The sequence below is a fragment of the Nilaparvata lugens genome, chromosome X (genome assembly GCF_014356525.2).
Source record: "Nilaparvata lugens isolate BPH chromosome X, ASM1435652v1, whole genome shotgun sequence".
Taxonomy (NCBI): Eukaryota; Metazoa; Arthropoda; class Insecta; order Hemiptera; family Delphacidae; genus Nilaparvata; species Nilaparvata lugens.
The window spans coordinates 67,730,615-67,751,172 of NC_052518.1; the positions used below are offsets into that span (position 1 = coordinate 67,730,615).

Here is a 20,558-nt window from a genome sequence, read left to right on the forward strand (position 1 = left end):
AAAAAACCATGAATATTGAAGGAGAATTGAGTAACTATGATTTAATGGATTGGGCTAGCTTATTACAAATTCGTTTAAGAGGAATATATATGCTAGATGCATTACCCAAAAAAATTCTAAAAAACGAAAATGCGATCGTGAATTTGGACAAGCACAGCCAACCGGGGACACACTGGATTGCATATAAGAAGGTAGGAAGTAATGTATGGTATTTTGATCCAATTGGAAATTTACAACCTCCATACGAATTGGACAAATATTGGAAAAAAGAAAATGGAGTAAATATATTTTATAATTTGGATCACTTGCAACCATTAGATAGTGATATTTGTGGCCATCTCACGTTATTGTTTCTTGCAAATCAGTTGTAATTAAGTGTTTGTGTTGAACACACAAGATGGTCGTTATAACGTTAAGATCAAAGTCAAGTAACCTTTACGAACATTTACAAGAAATTATAGAATTGGACAAAAATAGTGAATGGGAAATTGGTCTGATTAATTTTTGTAGTTACAATAGTATAGCAAATGTAAACAAAGGAACAAATTCTAGCTTCAAATATGGTGATAAGTTAATCTTGTTGGATACCGGTGCATATGAGCTTGAGGATATTATAAAGTCTATAAAGCATAAATTGAAATATGATGAGAAGAAGAATAGACTTATTATACGTGCAAATGCAAATACTATGAAGATTGAAATTTATTCTGATAAGCCTATTGATTTAACACGTTCTGATTCGATTGCTAAGATACTAGGTTTTGATAATGTAGTTTTACAAGCAAATAAATGGCATTATTCCAAACATCTGGTTAACATATCGAGCATTGATGGTATTCTTGTTGAATGTAATTTAGCATGTGGCAGTTACTTTAACGGAAAAGAAAAACATATAATCTATGAATTTTTGCCAAAGGTTCCTAGCGGTTATTTAATAAATGAAGTACCCTCTCCAATTATTTATGTACCTTTGAATACACGTCGAATTCAAACTATTAATGTAAAGGTAACAGACCAGAACGGATCGTTTATTGATTTCTGCGGAGATACAATTACAATTAGACTACACATACGTGAAAAACAAAAGTAATGGGATATCTTATTTTCAACCCGCGTACGCGTAGTACGTGTACGCATAATCAAGTCATTAGAGAAAAGGTCGCGATAGCATCAACATCTAGTAAAAGCAATAGGGCGTTATCAGCTAAAAGTGCGAGAACTTTGGAAAGATTAGGTTTTATAGTTAATTGGCGACATGTCAGGCGCATCAATTAGTGATATTTTGGATGTGGAGACAGAGCTTCAGTTTTATAATGACATAACCAAATTCCAGTTTCATACACATACAGTTTATTCAGGACAAGAAATAAAAAACTCTGATGAAGCTCGAATTGGAATAAATTCATTGGATGTTTATACTTTACCTTGCAAATCATTTATATTAATTGAGGGAACGGTGAGCTGTACAAAACCAGCAGCGCCTGCGATTACAGTAGCAGGATAGGCAACTCAACCGGCTGGTGCGCCCATTGCGGCAGACTATAAATTAAGCAGTAACATAGTGGGCAACCTTTTTGATGAAATACGATACGAATTAGCAGGTCAACAAATTTCCAAATCAAGATTAATTGGTTTGACTTCTACAATTAAAGCTATTCTTGTGAAGAACGCATCTGATAAAAACACATATCATTTAGCTGGTTTTGATAGAGCAGGATATGAGCTAACAGATAATAAATTCACTTTCTGTGTGCCGTTGAAATTAATCCTTCCATTTTTTGAAGATTTTCAAAGAATAATTTTAAACTTGAAACAAGAGCTTGTATTATTGAGGTTGCCCTCAGACCTCAATTGCGTCGAGTCTGCAACCGGTACAGAGGTTAGTGTAAAAATTACTAAGCTCCAATGGCGGATGCCCTACATTACTTTAGAAGATCATGTGCGATTGAAATTTTTGAGACTGCTCGATGCCGACACTCCACTGAAATTAAGTTTCCGCCATTGGGAAATTTGTGAATTACCAAATTTGCAAAATTCACTTGTTCATTCTTGGTCAGTACGCACAACATCGAATTTTGATACTCCTAAATATATTATAATTGCATTTCAAACTGATCGAAAGAATAAAATTAAAAAATCAATATCTAATTTTGATAGCTGTAATATTTACAATGTTAAAGTATATTTGAATAGTGAGTATTATCCATACGAAAATCTGCTAGGTAAGAAGGAAGTTTTATACCGGATGTTCCTGGATTTCGCACCCTCGTATTATAATCATTCAATCAATAGCGAACTCGGAACAGAAATCGATTTTAAAACGTTTTGTGAATCAACACCACTGATTGTTGTAGATTGTTCACACCAACCAAGTCATTTGAAATCATCGACAGATGTTCGTATTGAAATGGAATTTAATAGTGCAGTACCTGCAAATACTTCCGCGTATTGCGTTTTAATTAGCGATCGTGTGATGGAGTACACACCACTCACGAGCATGGTGAAAGAAGTTCAGTAATTTGTTGATAGAGTGCATCACTGCAGGTTATATAAGGTGTGTACTGCACCAAATGTAAGCCATTATCAGTTTTACCTTTGAACAGGAATCATGTCCTATTCTTTGTGTTCTGATATTTTGGTGGACAAGCCACAAACTCGCTCTATCCAGTGTGATCTTGATTCTGATATTTTGGACAAAGCTCAGTCGTCGCTACTTTACAATATTGAATCAACAAATTTCTATTATGAACCAAGGAGAAGCAGTACACCAATCCAGAAGTCGGGAGAGGAGGAGGAGGAGGGGGCGCCAGAGGTGGAGGAACAGAAACGTGAAGAGGAACAGAAAGAAGTGCAAAAGCAGACACCTACGAAAATTGCTATGGTTGATCTTCACTGGTTTAAACAAACTTGTAATCAAATTATTGTAAAGGAACTTGCTATTGTCGATGAGAGCAATAATTATGTTGTATTTCATTTCAAATCACCATTTCCAAAGATGGAATTGACTACAAAATTGTTTAACGACGTAACATGGCTGGAACGTAACTATCATAAAATAAAATGGAGTGATGGAGATTTGGAATGGAATGAGACAATTATCCGTGAATACCTCGCAGGTTATGAAAAAATTTTTACAAAAGGAACTGAGAAAGCAAAGTTTTTGAGAAGATTGCATTCTAACGTACAATGCATACCGGAGGACTTTCTCAAGCCCGATTTCAGCTTTTTCACCACTTCGTGGTGTTATGATGCATGTAAGATACATAAGTATAGACCCGATGGAAGGTGTGCGTTGTACAGTGCACAACATTATAATTCTCTGCTGTTTAAAAATATGTATCAAACAAATAATTTCTTGTGCGAGAATACACGTATGAAAAGTATGAAATTGGCGCCTATGTATACGAATGCTCAGAAAAGAAACTTTGCACGATATGGATTCTTCTACAACGGAAAGGAATTACAGTGTGTTTATTGCTTGCATGCACTGAGACTGCATAAAGCTCGCACGTGTTGTCTGTCTACAATTATTAATGAAGAAAGACCGTTTAATTATTCTATAATAGTGCCAGCCTACACATAGTTTTACTACTCGGCAACGATGGATCCGGCGAAGTGGTTAGCTGCTGACAACGAATTGGAAGTGAGGTTAAAAAACTGCATAGACTGGTATGATGAGTGTGAAAGTGCAATTCAGAAATCATCTAGTGAAAATTATAGTTTGGCGAAACAATTAAAGGCTATTTTTCTAAGCACAGTTAATTTGAACGATATAAGAGACTATTTGTGCTATTACCGTCCATACAATTTGTCTGTAGATAAAATGCTTAAAATTTAAGATGATGTTATGATGTATTGTTGTAGTGAAATTTTTTAATTCAGATATTTCCTCGAACATTTTGGTTTAGTATCAGTGTAGACTTGATTGAGTGAGGACGCGAGAAACGCCCCCCTCAGACACAACTGTTACAGCTTGACCTTATCAAGAGATACGCCCCCTCAGAGCCAACTCTGTTACAGCTAAGTGCACATTCCTTCCTTATCAATTTTATTGTTCATAACATAATCGAGGTCATGCAGTGTTTTAGCTTTGCTAAATTCAAAAAATTATCTCGCCTCTTGATGTCAATTTCATTCAATGAATTTGATTCTATTGCAAAAAATATTAAATTTTCAACAGGATTCCAAGGCGATGATGTTGATCAAGCGTTAACAAAAACAGAAAATGTACATTTTCCAATTTTATCTGAGATTTTCGAATTATTGGACATACTAGATACAGGTCATCTACATTATTGTAGTGCAAATGATTTCTCAACTATTGTTACAAATACCGATGAACTTTGGAAATGCTTGTATGACATTGCAGATAAAAAATGTAAAAGATCAACTTAGATCATTGACCTCTCACTGTTAAGACATCAATAGAGCTGATACCCCAAGTGATATAGGTCTGAGGATATCTATAGCCATTTTTGGAATGCTTGTTCGTACTAAATTTACTATAGATATTCTCGGAGAGCACACTTAAAAAGCAACGCCTGCGGTTTGTACAGCACATAGAAAATTTCAATATAAATTTGTGAAATTTTTCTTAACTGTCGGGTGGAAAGCAAACCAATCACTTTATAATTTTACAGTATAAAGATGTAACAGATTCACTCATCTAGCATTCACTTTAATTTGACAGTAGAGAATTTTTCCCTCAAAGGGACATTATACAGATTCACTCATTTAGCATTCACTTTAATTTGACAGTATAGCATTAGATGGATTCACTTTAATTTGACAGTATAAAGATGGATTCACTTTAATTTGACAGTATAGCATTAGATGGATTCACTTTAATTTGACAGTATAGCATTAGATGGATTCACTTTAATTTGACAGTATAGCATTAGATGGATTCACTTTAATCTGTCAGTATAGCATTAGATGGAGTCACTTTAATTTGACAGTAGAAATATGGATTCACTTTAATTTGACAGTAGAAAGATGGATTCACTTTAATTTGACAGTAGGGAATTTTTCCTCCAAAAAGGGAAATTTTTTTTTCCCTCCCCCTCGTCCTCACTGGGAGAGGGAGAGGGTGAAGGAGAGGGAGAGGGAGAGGGAGAGGGAGAAGGAGAGGGAGAGGGAGAAGGAGAGGGTGAGGGAGAGGGAGAGGGAGAAGGAGAGGGGGAGGAGAGGGGGGCGCAGAGGGGGAGGGGGAGGGGGAGGGGGATTTGCGCAAAAATTTTTCCTTATTTCTCGGGGATTGCGCAAAAAACCGGTCTGAAGTATCTATATTAGGCTACTGAAACCCGAGACAACGGTGAATGAATAAATAAATAAATATATCAGTGAGGAGGTATTCTTCCATCGACGAGAAGTTGTCTTGTTTAGTATTAAAAAAATTTCGAGTTACTTCAAAAACAGTACCTAGTCATACTCTGACCCTCATATGCAGTCTTGAGGTTGTTCCAAGCTTCAAATGATGTTTTGGCATTTTGAACATGGATGAAACAGTTCGGCTTGATAGATAGACAAATTTTAGCTGATGCACTTTGATCATGTAATTTATCAGTTGACGAAGTAATAGGAATAGTCCCATTTGCATAGTCAAAAAGATGTTCAAGTGTAAGAAAGATTCACATTGAAAACTTCCAGCTTCCATAATTTTGTTGTCCTTCCAATTTTTCAATGTTAGGCACAACAGTAGAAAGATTAAGGTTGGAAATCATTGAAGTTGCTTCTGTTGACATATTAGGAATTATTGCAGAGTCAGTATTGACAACCTTTTCAGTCATGATGAAATAATGTATCTTCAAACACGATTACAGAAAAAATCACACATAAATTACTGTTCACACAGTCATAGCCTACCTTAGCAGAAGTTATTATAACTACGAATAACTTTATCACATCTTACTGGGCCCATAACCTGTTGAGGTTGAGGAAGAAATTAAACGTAGATGCAATAATATGTATTTATTGTGCACAAACATTATTAGAAAAAACAAAGAATAAGAATGATAACAGCTGTTGTTATAGAGCATAGAACAAAAATATACTAGAGTACCAACAGGCCCGGCCCCAGGGGTGAGCGGACCGGGCGGCCGCCCATGGCGGCAGGTTTTGGGGGCGGCAAATTTAAAGGAACGGAAAATTTTAAAATACAAATAAATAATAAATTCATAATATCAAATGTGAATGGTAAAATTATATAAGAAGCTTTTCAACCTCGAGCTAATAAAGTCTTTTCTAAGATCAACAATGTCCCAGGAACGTCTGAGTGGTCTAGCGAACATAAAATAGTTCAGTCCCCAGGTCTTGAAGAATTGGTGAAGGAATTTCCCCATGCAAAGGTCAGACGACTTCTACTTAATTAAACAGGTGTGTTAAACAAACTTGTAGAAATTGTAGTTCTAATTACTTAGCAAGTTAAGTAGGCCTAATACTATGTTGCAGTCTACGTCTCAAGGCTGTGCAAAGGCTAAAAATAAACTTTCTTGTACTGGTGATATTTTTCAAAGTTTTTCGATTTGTACCGGTATATATAAAAATGAAAAAGTTTTCTTAGGAAAGCATCTTCTTCCAATCATTACTTTTTGAGATATGAACGCCTAAAGTTTAAATTTTTGGGACAGGACATTTCAAATTCGGTACGAGATAAATTCTTCATGGTACCTATTGTTGATTGAATAAAACAAGAAAATTTTGAAACATTTTCTGAAAATATCAATTTTTGAAAAAGTTATTCAATTTACAAAAAAACTCAACTAAACACTATTTTTGGTCATTTTTAGTAAATTGAATAACTTTCTCAAAAATTGATATTTTCAGAAAATTGTTGTTTTATTAAATCAAAAATACCATGAAGAATTTATCCTTTGAATTTTATGGATTCATCTCGTACTGAATTTGAAATGTTCTGTCCCAAAAATTTAAACTTTAGGCGCTCATGTCTCAGAAAGTAGTGATTAAATTACCGCCACGTATGATCAGTAGCCAAAATAATTCTTGTAGTTCTTCATCGCAAATGTGTTGTGACTTCTCTGTTTCATGAGTGTTCAGTTAATTGTATTTGCACATTTTTCAAAAGTATAAAGTATAAATATAAAGTATTAAATTATAAAGTATAAATAATTATAAAGTATTATTGAGTGTTTAACTTAAAATGGAAAGGCAACAACTTCTACCACTTTTGTTGTACCGTCAAAGGAAAAGAAGACAGCAGAGAAATCGCCTTGCTTGGATTCATTGGAATGAACGTTTTTATTAAATCGACAGCAATATACAACATATTACAGTTTTTTCCTTGTCATCCAGAGTTTCAAAGTCCTCCCTGTGCGAGTCCCCGTATAGGGTGCTATTAATGCAAAAAAGAGCCATTAGAATTGTGATGAGAGCTGGTTGGATTGATCACTGCAAACCATTGTTTGTACATATTTACGAGTGATGACAGTTTACGGCCTGTACATATACGAGTGCTTGGTTTCGGTTAGAGAGAATATTCATTTGTACACCAGGGCCAATCAGATCCACAGTCACGCTACACGGGGAAATGGAAACCTGGTCCTGCCCGGGGTGAGATTGGAAAGATCCAGGAAAAGTTTTCCCATATCTGGCATCATATTTTTCAATAGGCTACCTGATGAAGTAAGAGAGCTGCCTCTGGTGAGCTTTAAGAAGCGGGTCAAGTCATGGCTGGTCGCCAACCCGTTCTATTCCATTCATGAGTTTGACGAGTCTGACCCAAGCACTATGTAAATTGACTGTGTAAAGCACTAAGTAAATTGCCGACTGTGATAATAGAGTTTCTATGGTTTTAGTTTGTTCACGATTTATTGTAAAAGTAGGTATAGATTAAAATTAGAATAGGCTGTATAGACTGTGATAGAATTGAAGTTTAGTAATTGTTTATTGATATTTCTGTATTATTTTCTTGTGAGAAACCGAATAGCTTTGAAGCCTGCTCTTGCACTGCATGTTGTGTATTATCTTTATTTATGTATTGTTATTGTAATTCTGTTAGAAATTTTATTGTAATGACATGGCCTAGTGTACTGTATGTATTTTCTGGCTGTAATAAAATCATTGAATCATTGAATCATTGAATCCCTAATCTCCATACACACTTCCTTCCATGCATTCCATGTTGCATCTCGATCCTTAAATATGTCGAGGGGTTTGTCCCACAAAACTGGCCTCTGTTCTACAAATGATATTAACAACTCATTGTCTATTATCTTCCTCATTTTCTCACACTCGTCAACCACAAACACTTAAAACAATAAATGAATGTTATAAACAACTTACAACAAGACACAAATTAAAAGGCTGATTTTCAAAGACCTCTGACTTGGAGCAACTGGGAAAGACGACTGATCAGCGGCGACGGTAGACAACCGCCAAATGTGTTAACGCCCATTTGGTCACGTACTCCACTGCGTAGACAAGAGCGGCAAAAACACCGCCAGCCGCAGTGGCAGTGGACGGCTGCACAGCTGCCGCCAACGGCAATATAGCCACGCGACTTTTCTGCCGCCCAGTGTGTAAGCTTCCATTCAAGTCCATAGACTACTGCTCGAACGGCGGCGACGGCGAAATTACCGCCCCGGCAGAAACTGCGCAATGTGTAACCGGCGTTAGGCGATCGCTCAAGGAGGGGTGGAACCCGGGACACAATTAACAATTAAAGACGGAATACTTAGAGACAGGGGCGGCAGTTGCCAATCTCGCCCAGGGCGGCAAAGTCCCTAGGGCCGTGCCTGAGTACCAACTTGCTGGATTAGAATATAAAGGTGAATACAAACAAGGAAACAATACAAGGAATACAAACTTTCGCTCTGCTCCGCAACCGAACGTCACTCCAGCAGAGCGATTGATGATCGACCGGGGAGCAAGAGTGGTTCGACCGGGGAACGCGAGAAGATCTAACATCTTCCGTAACGTTCATGATGGGTACGACTGCAGAGCGGGGGCGGAGCGACTGTGGTTCGATGGAGGAACGAGGGCGGTACGAGGGCGGAGAGTGCTCGGTGCGGGTTGGAAGCGCGTATATGTGTACGCAGCTTAAAGTTACATTCGTACTCGTAAGTGCAAATTGGAGTTGTAGTAAGTGTCTAAGAGTAAAAAGATTAAAAGACTTAACCGATTAAGATTAAAGATTAAAAGACTTAACCGATTACTAACGGATGGTGATGTTTCTATTAATGATTGTCCGGCTTCGGTTGATAATTCTGTTTTGGCTGATAGTGCGTTCACAGGTGTGAATGACTCTCTAACTCTAGACGTTGTAAAGTTATTGATAGCAAACTGTTGAAAATTTGAAATAAAATAGTTTTAAGATCATGTTTATTTTTCGCATTTTTATTATTAATTATATTTTATATTAACAATGAAATAATATTGTAATACAGTATCAAGTAAGCTGAGCCTATAATTTGTGTGGCACTGGCGCTTTTGGGCGCGGTCGGACTAACTCTGCACTGTGTGTGTGTCTGTACTGTGTATCGCTGATGAACATGAAGTCCTGTAATAATATGAATTTCTATTTTGTTATTGTGAAATGTGAATTATTATTCTTATTGGAAATTAAACTAACACAGAAATGACTCTTGAGTTAATTTTTCTGCCAAACTTCCAACACAAACTGTACGGCTGATTTTGTAAAAAAGATGAATGACCAAATAATTAAAACTTTAGCACCTCTTACTGAAAATCTTGCTTGTAATAACAACATTCTCAAGGAACTACAATTGACTATTGAACGTCGGAATGGAATAATTGGGAATCTTCGGTACCTATGAGAACTCGAATTTGAAACAGAAATTGGATGATTTAAAATGTGAATTAGATGATTTAGAACAGTATTCTCGTAGAGAGTGTGTAGAAATTTTTGGAGTACCGGAGGTAAACAACGAAAATCTACCAAAAAGTTTCGCTGATGTGAGTGGGGCAGTAAAATTTGATAGGGGATTTGAAGCTGTGAGCTGTTGTCATAGGCTTAAGAAACGTAACAATCGTGAAACTTCAGGAATAATTGTAAAATTCTTAATGAGAGACGATGCAGATCACTTGATGCGGCTGAAAAAGAGGATGGGGAATCTCACAATCAAGGATATTGGACTGAATGGTGATGATAAGATCTCCATTAATGCTTCTCTGACGGCGAAACGACCAATTCTGTTCGGAAAAGCTCACAATCTCATAAAAAGTGGCATAGTAAAGTTTCTATGGGTTGATCAAGTGGGCAGAATCAAGGCTCGTACTTGTGAGGGTAGTCCAGTGACAGTTATTAGGCCAGATGAGGACTTACTCTCTCTTTCTCAGGTTAATCACTAGATGAGGGTTTTGATTGACTGAAGTGTATTGATGAGTATTGGTATTAGTGGACGTAAAATACATAATTACTGAGTGTGTAGCATCAAAGTACAAAATCGTTTTTTTCCAATGGTATCAATTGACATTCTTGATTTAATAGTGTGTAACAATTTTTTTTTCTTTTAATATTATCATTCTTATTATCACCTCCTGTTTCTATTTGCTAATTGAATTATTTTAGCGGAATGATAATACTGTACATACGGTACACTATAATGAAGAAATCTTGCGCTTTTTGAATTGAATGAATTATTTTGAATGATTAGAGTTGAGAATGATTAGTGAATGAGATTAATTTCGTGTTTTCAGTTTGATCGGCTGTTAGATATTGCAATGTACATCTCTTATCTGTTACTGGTTTGTTCAGCGGCTATATAGTTAGAGTATAATCCGTTATTTATCTTAACTATCGATAAGTGTTGACCGTTTTAGTTTATAATTTGATCTTATATTTGTCATTGAGGCTGGTGAGAGTTTTTATGGGCGACATACTATTCATGATTTCTTGGCAGGCTCCTATTATTATTAATCTCATTGCACAATTCCATTGCTCACTCATAGTTGATTAATTATTTATTTTTTCAAGCTCACAATAGAAGAAAAAGAAGAAGGGTCACATTTGATTAATATTTAAATGAGGAGTGCGGAGAGGGTTTATCATGTACTCTAGCTCCATTATATCTATTTCCCTATTCATTTTCATGTTTTAAATTCTTCCTTTATCATAAATATTGTTAATTGCGGTATTGAACTCTCTCACGACTTTATCCAAATTAGCTCTCTTTTGAATTGATCTGTCTGGTGTTCCTCCCTTCACTCTACCTTCTATTGAAGGTTTATTTTGTCTTATATAATATATTTCAATTATAACTAATTCTTCGTTAATTCTTCGTAAGACTTGTTGTGTATAGTTCCATCTTCATAGCAACAATGAATGAGCTTAATATATACTATCAGAATGTACGTGGATTACGAACTAAATTATCTGATTTTAGTCTTAATATGCTTAATAGTCGTTTCCATGTGATTGTATTAATTGAAACGTGGTTGCACGATGGAATTGGAGACATGGAATAGTTTGATGATCGGTATGCGATTTTCAGAGAGGATAGGCAGGCCGGTAGGGGAGGAGGAGTCTTGGTGGCGATCCACAGGTCACTGCAGGCGGAATGTTGTCACGATATGTGCGACATCGATGTCGAGTGTCTATGGGGGGAAATTACTCACAATAAAAAATCGTTATACTTGAATGCTCTTTATTTTCCCCCATCCACACCTCTCAATGTACATAAAACGTATTTCGAGTTCATTGAACCCTATTCTAATATGATGGTTGATTGTATGATTTTGGGCGATTTCAATATTCCTGAAATTAATGGCAATAATTATGATCTTGTAATGGGCTCAACGGTGGCACAGTGCTTGGCTCGTTTCATGAACTTTATGGATTTGGGCTCGTACAAATCTGTATTGAATTCTAATGGTCGTACTTTAGACTTGGTTTTAAGTAATTTCCCCCTCACAGTTCCACATATGGATGTTTCTCTTGTTAATGAAGACAATCATCATCCAGCTCTTAATATATGCTTTCCCACGTTGTCATCGTCATTTGTTGAAAATATTGATGATTCGAAGGAATACTATGATTTCAAGAGGGGAGATTATTATGGATTATATTGTCATATTAGGGATGCAGATTGGGATTCATTGTAATCTTGTGCTGACGTTGATGGGGCGGTTGATGTTCTTTATACCAACATTTTCAACGCTCTTGATGAGTGTATACCTAAACGGAAGAAATCAGGAGTGAAGAGTAAATATCCTTACTGGTTTACACCTGAGATCATTAATGACATAAAACAAAAGAATAAATGCTCCCGAAAAAGGAAATTTTCAAGGTATCATGATGAGTTGTTCAAAAAATTGAGAGCTAAAATAAAGTTGAAAATTCAAAATGCCCATCGTGCACACTTAGATGAAGTAGAGTCTCAGATGAAAGACAATGTTAAATAATTTTGGAAATTCGTCAATAGCAAGCGCTGCAATAGTTTTTCAGAAAAGGCAATGAAGCTGAATGATGTGTCATATTTTGGTAGGGATATTGTCACCTGGTCATATGGGACATATATATGAATCATATATTTATCTCATATTGATCATGATTTTAGAGTTTTAAATTAAAAAAGTTTAATGAACAGTGTTTTTGTCTTTGAACAATCTTGTCATCGACAGAAAGATTGTTTATTTCATTTGTTGTCAAAATTAACGTAGCTTCTCTTTTGTTTTTAAAACAAACGTGCCGCTTGTGCGACAGATAAAAATATGTAGGTACTTGAAATTGAAATTGAAATTGAAATTTATTCACAACACTGACATATTCTACAAATATTTTTACAATGCAATCATTATAAAGGAACAGTATCATGATGAAAATAAAGAAAAGAACTTCAGTAGCTTAACAGCTGTGATTGAAGTTCTACACTATTGTTATTGTACATTATAATATGAACGGGACAGTCACTTAATTTTGGTAACTAAAATTTAAAAAAAAAATAAGTCTTTTTGCAATTTTACACAAACAGAATTAGAGCAATAGTAAAAAACAAGAAAGAAATAATAATAAAACCTGAAAAAAAACAAATAAAATATAATTTCCTGAAGTACCTAAACATCTATACAATAAATATATAACATAAAAAGAACAAATAAAAAAAATGAATGAATAAATAAATAAACCTCTGTCACCAGTCAAATTTTTAACAATTGAGTCTAAAACCAGTCAAATTGAGCATCAGTAAAGTAACAAATAAAGGCAAAAGTTAAATTTAGTACAAAATTGTTTACAATACTACAAGGAAATACTGAGGGAGAAATACTATTAATTCAATAGAACCGATTTACGTGGGAAAAAAATGAAGAAAGTCTAAGTAAAATCAAAAACAGTGACAAGCGTCTTGAAAAGATGGGAAAAAAGAGCAACGAGAAATGTATGATATTCTAAAGAAAGGATTAGTTGGCCTCTAGAATATTTCCTCCTCAATGTCAATCCCACATATCCAGTATCCACTCCTCAATTTCATTCCTGAGCTTTCTGCTACCGCTCATATTTTAAAATATGGACTTTTCCGGTTACCTCATTGAAGATTCAATTTTTGTGGTTGCATTTTGCATCATTGAATATATGTTTTTCCAGTGAAATTATGGGTGAAATAGTTGAGTTTAAACCTTACGGGGCTGTAGAAATAGCTTGTAGGATGAATTTCGAGGATGTAATGAATTGGAATATTTCCAATAATTGTGAAACAATAATGGATTACTAATAACGGATTTTAACGGATGGAGAATAATAATTATAATTGAACAGATTTTGAGATTCACGATATTGGAAAATTTACGATTATTGATTGTGAGATTTTAAATTGTAAAAGCTATGGCAGTTGAAGATTTTGTACGATTGCAAGATTTATTATCAATTCTTATTAGAAAGAATTGGATATTTATGATGAGATGAGAAATTAATGATTATTAAGATATGATTGAATAGGATAAATTTATTATTATTGAAACCAGATTAATTGGAAATTTATTATTGAATAGAATTGGATTGGAACAGATTAACAATGGAAAAACTTAGACCGTTACTATTACCGAAATTTTTTTATGGAAAAGATGAAGAATTTGATATTGATGATTTTTTCAACTATTTTGAAAAGGTTGCCTTGGCCAACGGCTGAGATGAAAATGATAATTTATTATACTTGCGGTTTTGTTTGAAAGGAAGTGCTGAGAAATATTTTGATGTTATTGAGAACGATTTGACTCAACAGAACAGATTTGAATATATACCAGTGAAAGAAAAATTGGTTAATTTCTATCGATCTCCCCTCAAATTGTGGGACAACACTACACTTATTAACATTCAGCAGTAACCCATTTTCTGTGCACCATGCATGCAACCTATCTACGTCCTCCTGCAAAGATTCACAGTCTTGAGTGGTGTGTATTACCTTAAATACCTTCACATCATCTGCAAACATTAAGCAGTGAGAATTCTTGATCACATGAGGCAAATCATTAACAAATAGCAAGAAGAACAAGGGCCCGAGATTTGAGCCCAGAGGCACCCCTGATCCATTCCTGAAATGAAAAGAATCAGTACCATGCACCGATACATATTGTATCCTCTCAACAATAAGGCTCCTAACATAGGACAACAGTAGTATAATATTACCAATCCTGGCACACCATGCGCCAGACTTTCCCACCTAACCTAACCTAACCTAACTAAAAAATCCAACCTAACCTAACCTAACCTTACCCAATCAGTCAAAGGTCAAGGTCAAGGTCAAAGGTCAAGGTCAAGGTCAAATTTTCAAAAAACTTTGAAAAAAATAATAATGAAAAATCAAAAATAAATTAAAATTAAAAAAAAATAATAAAATATAATAATGAAAAATCAGAGATAAATAAAAAATAAAAAAAATTAATAAAATTTAATAATGAAAAATCAAAGATAAATAAAAATAAATCAGGAGGCCTCCCACTCACTCTGGAGTGTAGATATAGTGTTCACAACAGTGGGGGGGGGCCATCAGTGTTCAGTCAATAGCCATAGAAGACACATCTCCCCTGTTCAGTTCTAGAACCCAGCGTTTCAGCACACAGCCACACACAATGTAAAAAAGTATCCTAGGACACACCGCTGCCGCTCAATAGAATGGTATATGTTCAATAAAAGTAGCAATGAATTGCTGATTTTTACTCCTCAAATCCTCTTTACCCATTTAGTAATGTAAGAAGAAGTGATCATTCTATAGAATATACAAGGAGCTTGAATATCCAAACAGTAATGAGATATCCTCTGGGTAGCATGTATGCTTTCAAGAGTCTCAGATATGAATCCTAGAATGTGAACAAACCATTATATCACAAGGATATTTTTTCCTAGTTATATTTCCCAGAACAGCATCACATTCTAGGATTCATATCTGAGACTCTTGAAAGCATACATATTATCCCCCAGAAATTTCAGACTTTTTTCAAGTTTTCCATTTAATCTTGAGAACCTTCAACTTTTCGAGAAAAATCATTCTCTAAAATATTGGTAATTTATTGGAATAAATTTCAAAATTATTTTATTTATAATAAAATTTCCAATAAATTGAGTGGTCGCGCAGGACTCTACGATTTTTGGTTCCGGAGCTAAGAGTTTTCAAAAAAGGGGTATTTTTTAAGGGGTTTTCAAAATTATGCAAACCTACCTACTACTTCTGCCCTATACAACTAGGATCTTTTTCTAGTAATGATAGAAAGCCACACATCACGTGAAAGAACAACATTAATTCTGAACAGAATTCTTTAGGTATTTTTGAATTCAGTAGTGGTGGGAGGGGAATACACCCAAAAATAGAAAATCATGTCCTACAGCCAAAATTCAAATTTTCATTATAATACCTTTTCAAGGCCTTCCCAACAAAAAAGAAACATATTTCGGCTGAAATCAACTTACAAGGGTTATGTTCTATGAGAATCACTCGAATCACTCGTTAGATTTCAGTATTTCCTAGTGGGAGGCATGCATAAGGTTACGTCAAGGATCAAAACTTCAAACACTTATAACTTTTGACTGAATAATCACATCTCCTCGTACTACAGCTTGTTCATATCAGCTTGTCAAGGCGATTAAAAATCATGTATCATGTCACTAAAATTTGTTAAAAAAATAGAAAATTCCTCCTTTAGTGTATTTTAGCCCATATTTCAATGCATAGAAAAATGACCAATTTCTATATTCAAAACTGTGTGTCTAGGTAACTCAAAATGATAGCCTACTTGATTTGAAGAAAAGAATCTCCTCTTTCATGTTAGATGAATGATTTTTGTGAAAATATAATCGTGAAGTAAGATACGTTTGTTTCAAAAAATCAAGAAATTTGCGATATTTTTCTCATTGTCACAGTCTCGACAGTTTTTCGATAATAAACAGTAATGCAAGATCAAATTAAGGCAACTCTGCTTATAGAGCATGAAATTTTCTCTGATTTAAGACCGATCGCAAGTTTCTATCATGTATTTTACTCGTTTTAGAGACTCTTTAAACAGTAAAATCACAAGAAAAATGAGGAAATAATACCCATCACTCATCATTCATTGGAAATTTTATCATCTTTAATATTGTATAGAGAATGCTTTTTCTCGAAAAATTCAAGGTTCTCGAGATTAAATGGAAAACTAAAAAAAAAAGTCAAAAAGTTTGGTGGTGAAGTCGCTCTCTGGCGTGTCAGCAAATTTTAGATTATAATTCAATGCCCCAAAATACATATAGAACCGTCGAAAAAAATTATTTAGGGGCTGTTTCCTGAAAATCGACCATTTGACTGGACTATAAGTTGTTATTGGTATTAATAGATAGAATTTACAAAATGTACTTGTTCAGATGATATCTTTATTCCAAAAATCAAACCATTTATAGATACATTTTGTTTGACTTGTGTTATTTACTCCTGTAATGTTAAAGTAAATACAACCTACTACACAACATCAGTGACAACCTGTTCCAATTTATGATAATTAAGTATACCTAGACTTTCCGACATTATATTTTATGAATAAAATTATTCCAAATTTGTATGAATGTTTACCAAAATTGCTATGCAATATTCTTTTGCAATAAAGAATTATCAATTATTCAACTTTTTATAAGTAACCTTAACATTAAGAAGGCAAAGCCTTCCTTACTTATATTTTAATATCCTATTAAAATATTTGTCATGTAGTTTTTCTTGATATAATGTAGTACTTTGATAAGCATTTGTACTGGTATATAAATATTAAAAACTTAAATAATTGTTTACTACTTTTTAGTCCTCCCAAACAAGAACGGCTGCTATCTCAAAAATAATATCAAAAATATGAAAAAACGATGGTATATATTTTTTACAATATTATGAAAACAGAAAGAATTCCTCACAAGACCAAAGGTAGATAATGTCCTTTGGAAGATTAGAATGTAAGATGTGAATTTTATTGTCATACACTGACTAATGTTAAAAACTAAAGGGTTGGGAATTGGGGTACTTTAAGGGGGGGGGAAATACACTTGAAATGGGGGGGGGGCATGCGCCATTGCCCTTGGGCGGGCTGGGCACCCCTGCTGGTAGTCGGTTTCGTCGTGAAGTTAGAGAGGCCCTACTGGATGGAAGGGAGTATGGGAGAGTTGAACTGTCGTTGATCCATAGTGTCTGGGAGAATTAATCTTATTTCCAAGTATTATTTCATTTCACTCATCTTTCATTTTAGTATTTGATGCAATACTTAAGATAGTATAATCACTTGATTGTAATTGCATTTTATATTATTGTATTCAATAAATAAATAAATAAATTTGACAAATCAATTTAATAATAATAAGATGATTCAATATTATTATTCTATATAGTCATACTGATAATTTTATAATGATATATTATTAGAATAAGATAAAACAATTAGTATCGTCTGCAAAAAATCTGGTCAGAACGAGATGTGAACCTGGGTCCCACAGTGTGATAAACTACGCTCTAACCGCCTTGGACACCATGCCATTGTAACAATGGTTGCGAAAAAGTAGGAACATGAGTTGCTGTATCTTCAAAGATACTTTTGAGGTTATTCTAGGGTTTTTTAAATACCTATTACAAAAAAAACCGGAGGTCTTACCAAAAATCGTTACACATACGTTTCTGCGCCTTGTTTCAAAGAACTTGCATACCAAATTTCATCCAAATCGGACAATAACTGCGACTGTAACTGCGGTACAAACAAACAAACAGACAAAACCCGATGGAGTCGAAACTAAGACCTCAGCTTCGCTTCGGTCAATAATATGTTTGAACAGTAGCGTTCACAGTTTATCCATCTAGCTATTTTTTCTGTTATTTATATTCATGCGCAGTAGCAGAGGTAATTGATAGTATATTCATTGGAACTTAGATCAATTGATTTTTCTTTGTCAAACTGTAATAACTAGTGACTCCTAGTATTGGGTTGGAGAACTCGCTTATGATCTGTTCTATTGATCTTTGAAATCCGCAACTTGTAATTATACAGAGTTGATGAAAACTATGGAAACAGCTTGATATTTCTTTCCCAAAGATAATTTGAGATTGGGTTTCTCTGGGGATCCTATTCGACTTGAACTACTTTTCTGTCACTTCAAGATTTTTGTCCGATATCTTGGATCCGCTACATGAATCTGACTTCTTTTGAATCCAATTCAATTTTTCAAATGTGAAGGTGGTCATGTGACACATGATTTCGATACAGAATTTCAAAAGAAAATGAATGGCGAAAACCTCACAACGATATCTCAAACCGTTTCGAAGATATTCATATTAAAAGATACCGATAAATCAAAGGAAAATTAAATACATTAAAAATCTAAACATTCTAAATTCACTTTTTCAAGAGTTAGTGAACGGTAATAGTAACTTCTACTCACATATTTAACATTTTGAACAAATAATGTTAATAAGAATAGGATCCCCAGTGAAACCTACTGTCAAATTATCTTTGGAAAAGAAATATATGAAGCTGTACCCATAATTTTCACCAAACCAGTATGGGAATCCATAGAAATTTAATATTGTTCACTTTCTATGGGTAAAGATGGGTTTTGGTTTGTGCATAAACTACCGATGTTGACCACGATAGGCAATGTTGTCGGTGACATTCTAATTGTCCAAATTTGCTAAAAATATATGAACTTTTCATTATTTTTTGTGTTTATTATCTATGGTATCAATTTATATCAAAACATTTCGAATAATATCAACATATTGCCATTTGGAAGTAAACACCTGACCTCCTCCTTTAAAACATGATTGAACAGAACCTTTTCGGTTATTTAGAAAAATTGAAATCCAGCCGATCTGAGATCCTTCCCCGTCGACCGGGTACTAAATAAATTGTTATTTTCCTTATAGGTAAAAACGCCATTGCCTGGTAAATTTTAAATGCTGCACCATTGTTTTATGCAATTTATCAATATTGTCTCTGCTTGGCTGATTGTAGAATTTTTCCTGTATCATTTGATTATACAAATCTTATTCTCAAGTTCAGTGTGTTATAAAAAAATAATGCAAACCGGTTTTATAAGCCAGTCGTAATTGTGGCTGAATCGTAACAATGTATATAGTTTCTACCTAATTGATTTCTCAACCAAGCTCCAGTGCAATCTCTTATTACTACAGTGTCCACGTTATAATGGGTTTACAATTTATAGAAATATAATTAATCAACAAAATAAAATATAATGTCAATTATGACAATTTATTATAGAATGATTAAGAAATATATTTCCTCAACGGTTAGTATATAATTGATCATTTTAAACAAGATTGTACAGATTTAATATCACATCAGATATCAGCCATTCTCTATAGAAGACAGTGGTAAGGCAGAGAATCGGCAACGCTGTCTCCTATCTTTCTCCACAGCCATTATAGCGTGGACCTCACTATAGCTTTAGTTTCCCCATGTCAAGAGGAACACATGCCACCCGGTTTACTTTTCTTATTAAGGGAATTGCAATCCAAAAAATGTTAGCATAGTTCAAACATAGTTTAAACTAGGTTCCTCATTTCAAAAATCATGACCCCATGATTGTCAGAGATTCTAGTTTGAAAAAATATCCCAGATTACGGATATGCATTTGCATTTAAAATTTGTTGAATTCTATGATAGTTACATTTTTCCAGTATTTTGATCCTGGTGAAGTGCTCTATACTTATGAATCACCGGTTGGGTATGGACTGATTGGTCTTAGAATAGCAGCATGGTGGATGTTTATATATGCGAGCATTTTCACATTGAAACATTATCCAGAAAAATCATCATTCTACTACCCTTTCAACCTTATTGCATCGCTTTGGTAAGAGAGATTCTATATCACTGATCAGTTCATAAAATAATAAGTATTTATTGAAACCAATATCTGTTTATAATTCAATTTGATCCTGACAATATCAAATTTCGTCGTAAGAAATATGAAATTGTGAAAATTCCAGATCTGATAAAAAAATTATTTTAATTTGTAAATGATGGTACGATTTTCATCGCATACTTTGAATAATATACTTCTATTATTGTGTCTAGTGATCTCATGTTTAGTACATTGGAACTGACTTATATCCGTATATATTTGGAGAATT

The 20,558-nt window shown here is 34.3% G+C and overlaps 1 protein-coding gene across 1 annotated transcript in view; it reads left to right on the forward strand.

Moving 5' to 3' along the window:
* LOC111055885 (transmembrane protein 145-like) overlaps positions 1-20,558 on the forward strand; it is a 125,956-nt gene that overhangs the window by 98,509 nt on the left and 6,889 nt on the right. The window contains exon 9 of the mRNA XM_039441504.1: positions 20,106-20,278. Within this exon, the coding sequence (XP_039297438.1) occupies positions 20,106-20,278 (173 nt within the window). The remainder of the gene's footprint in view (positions 1-20,105; positions 20,279-20,558) is intronic.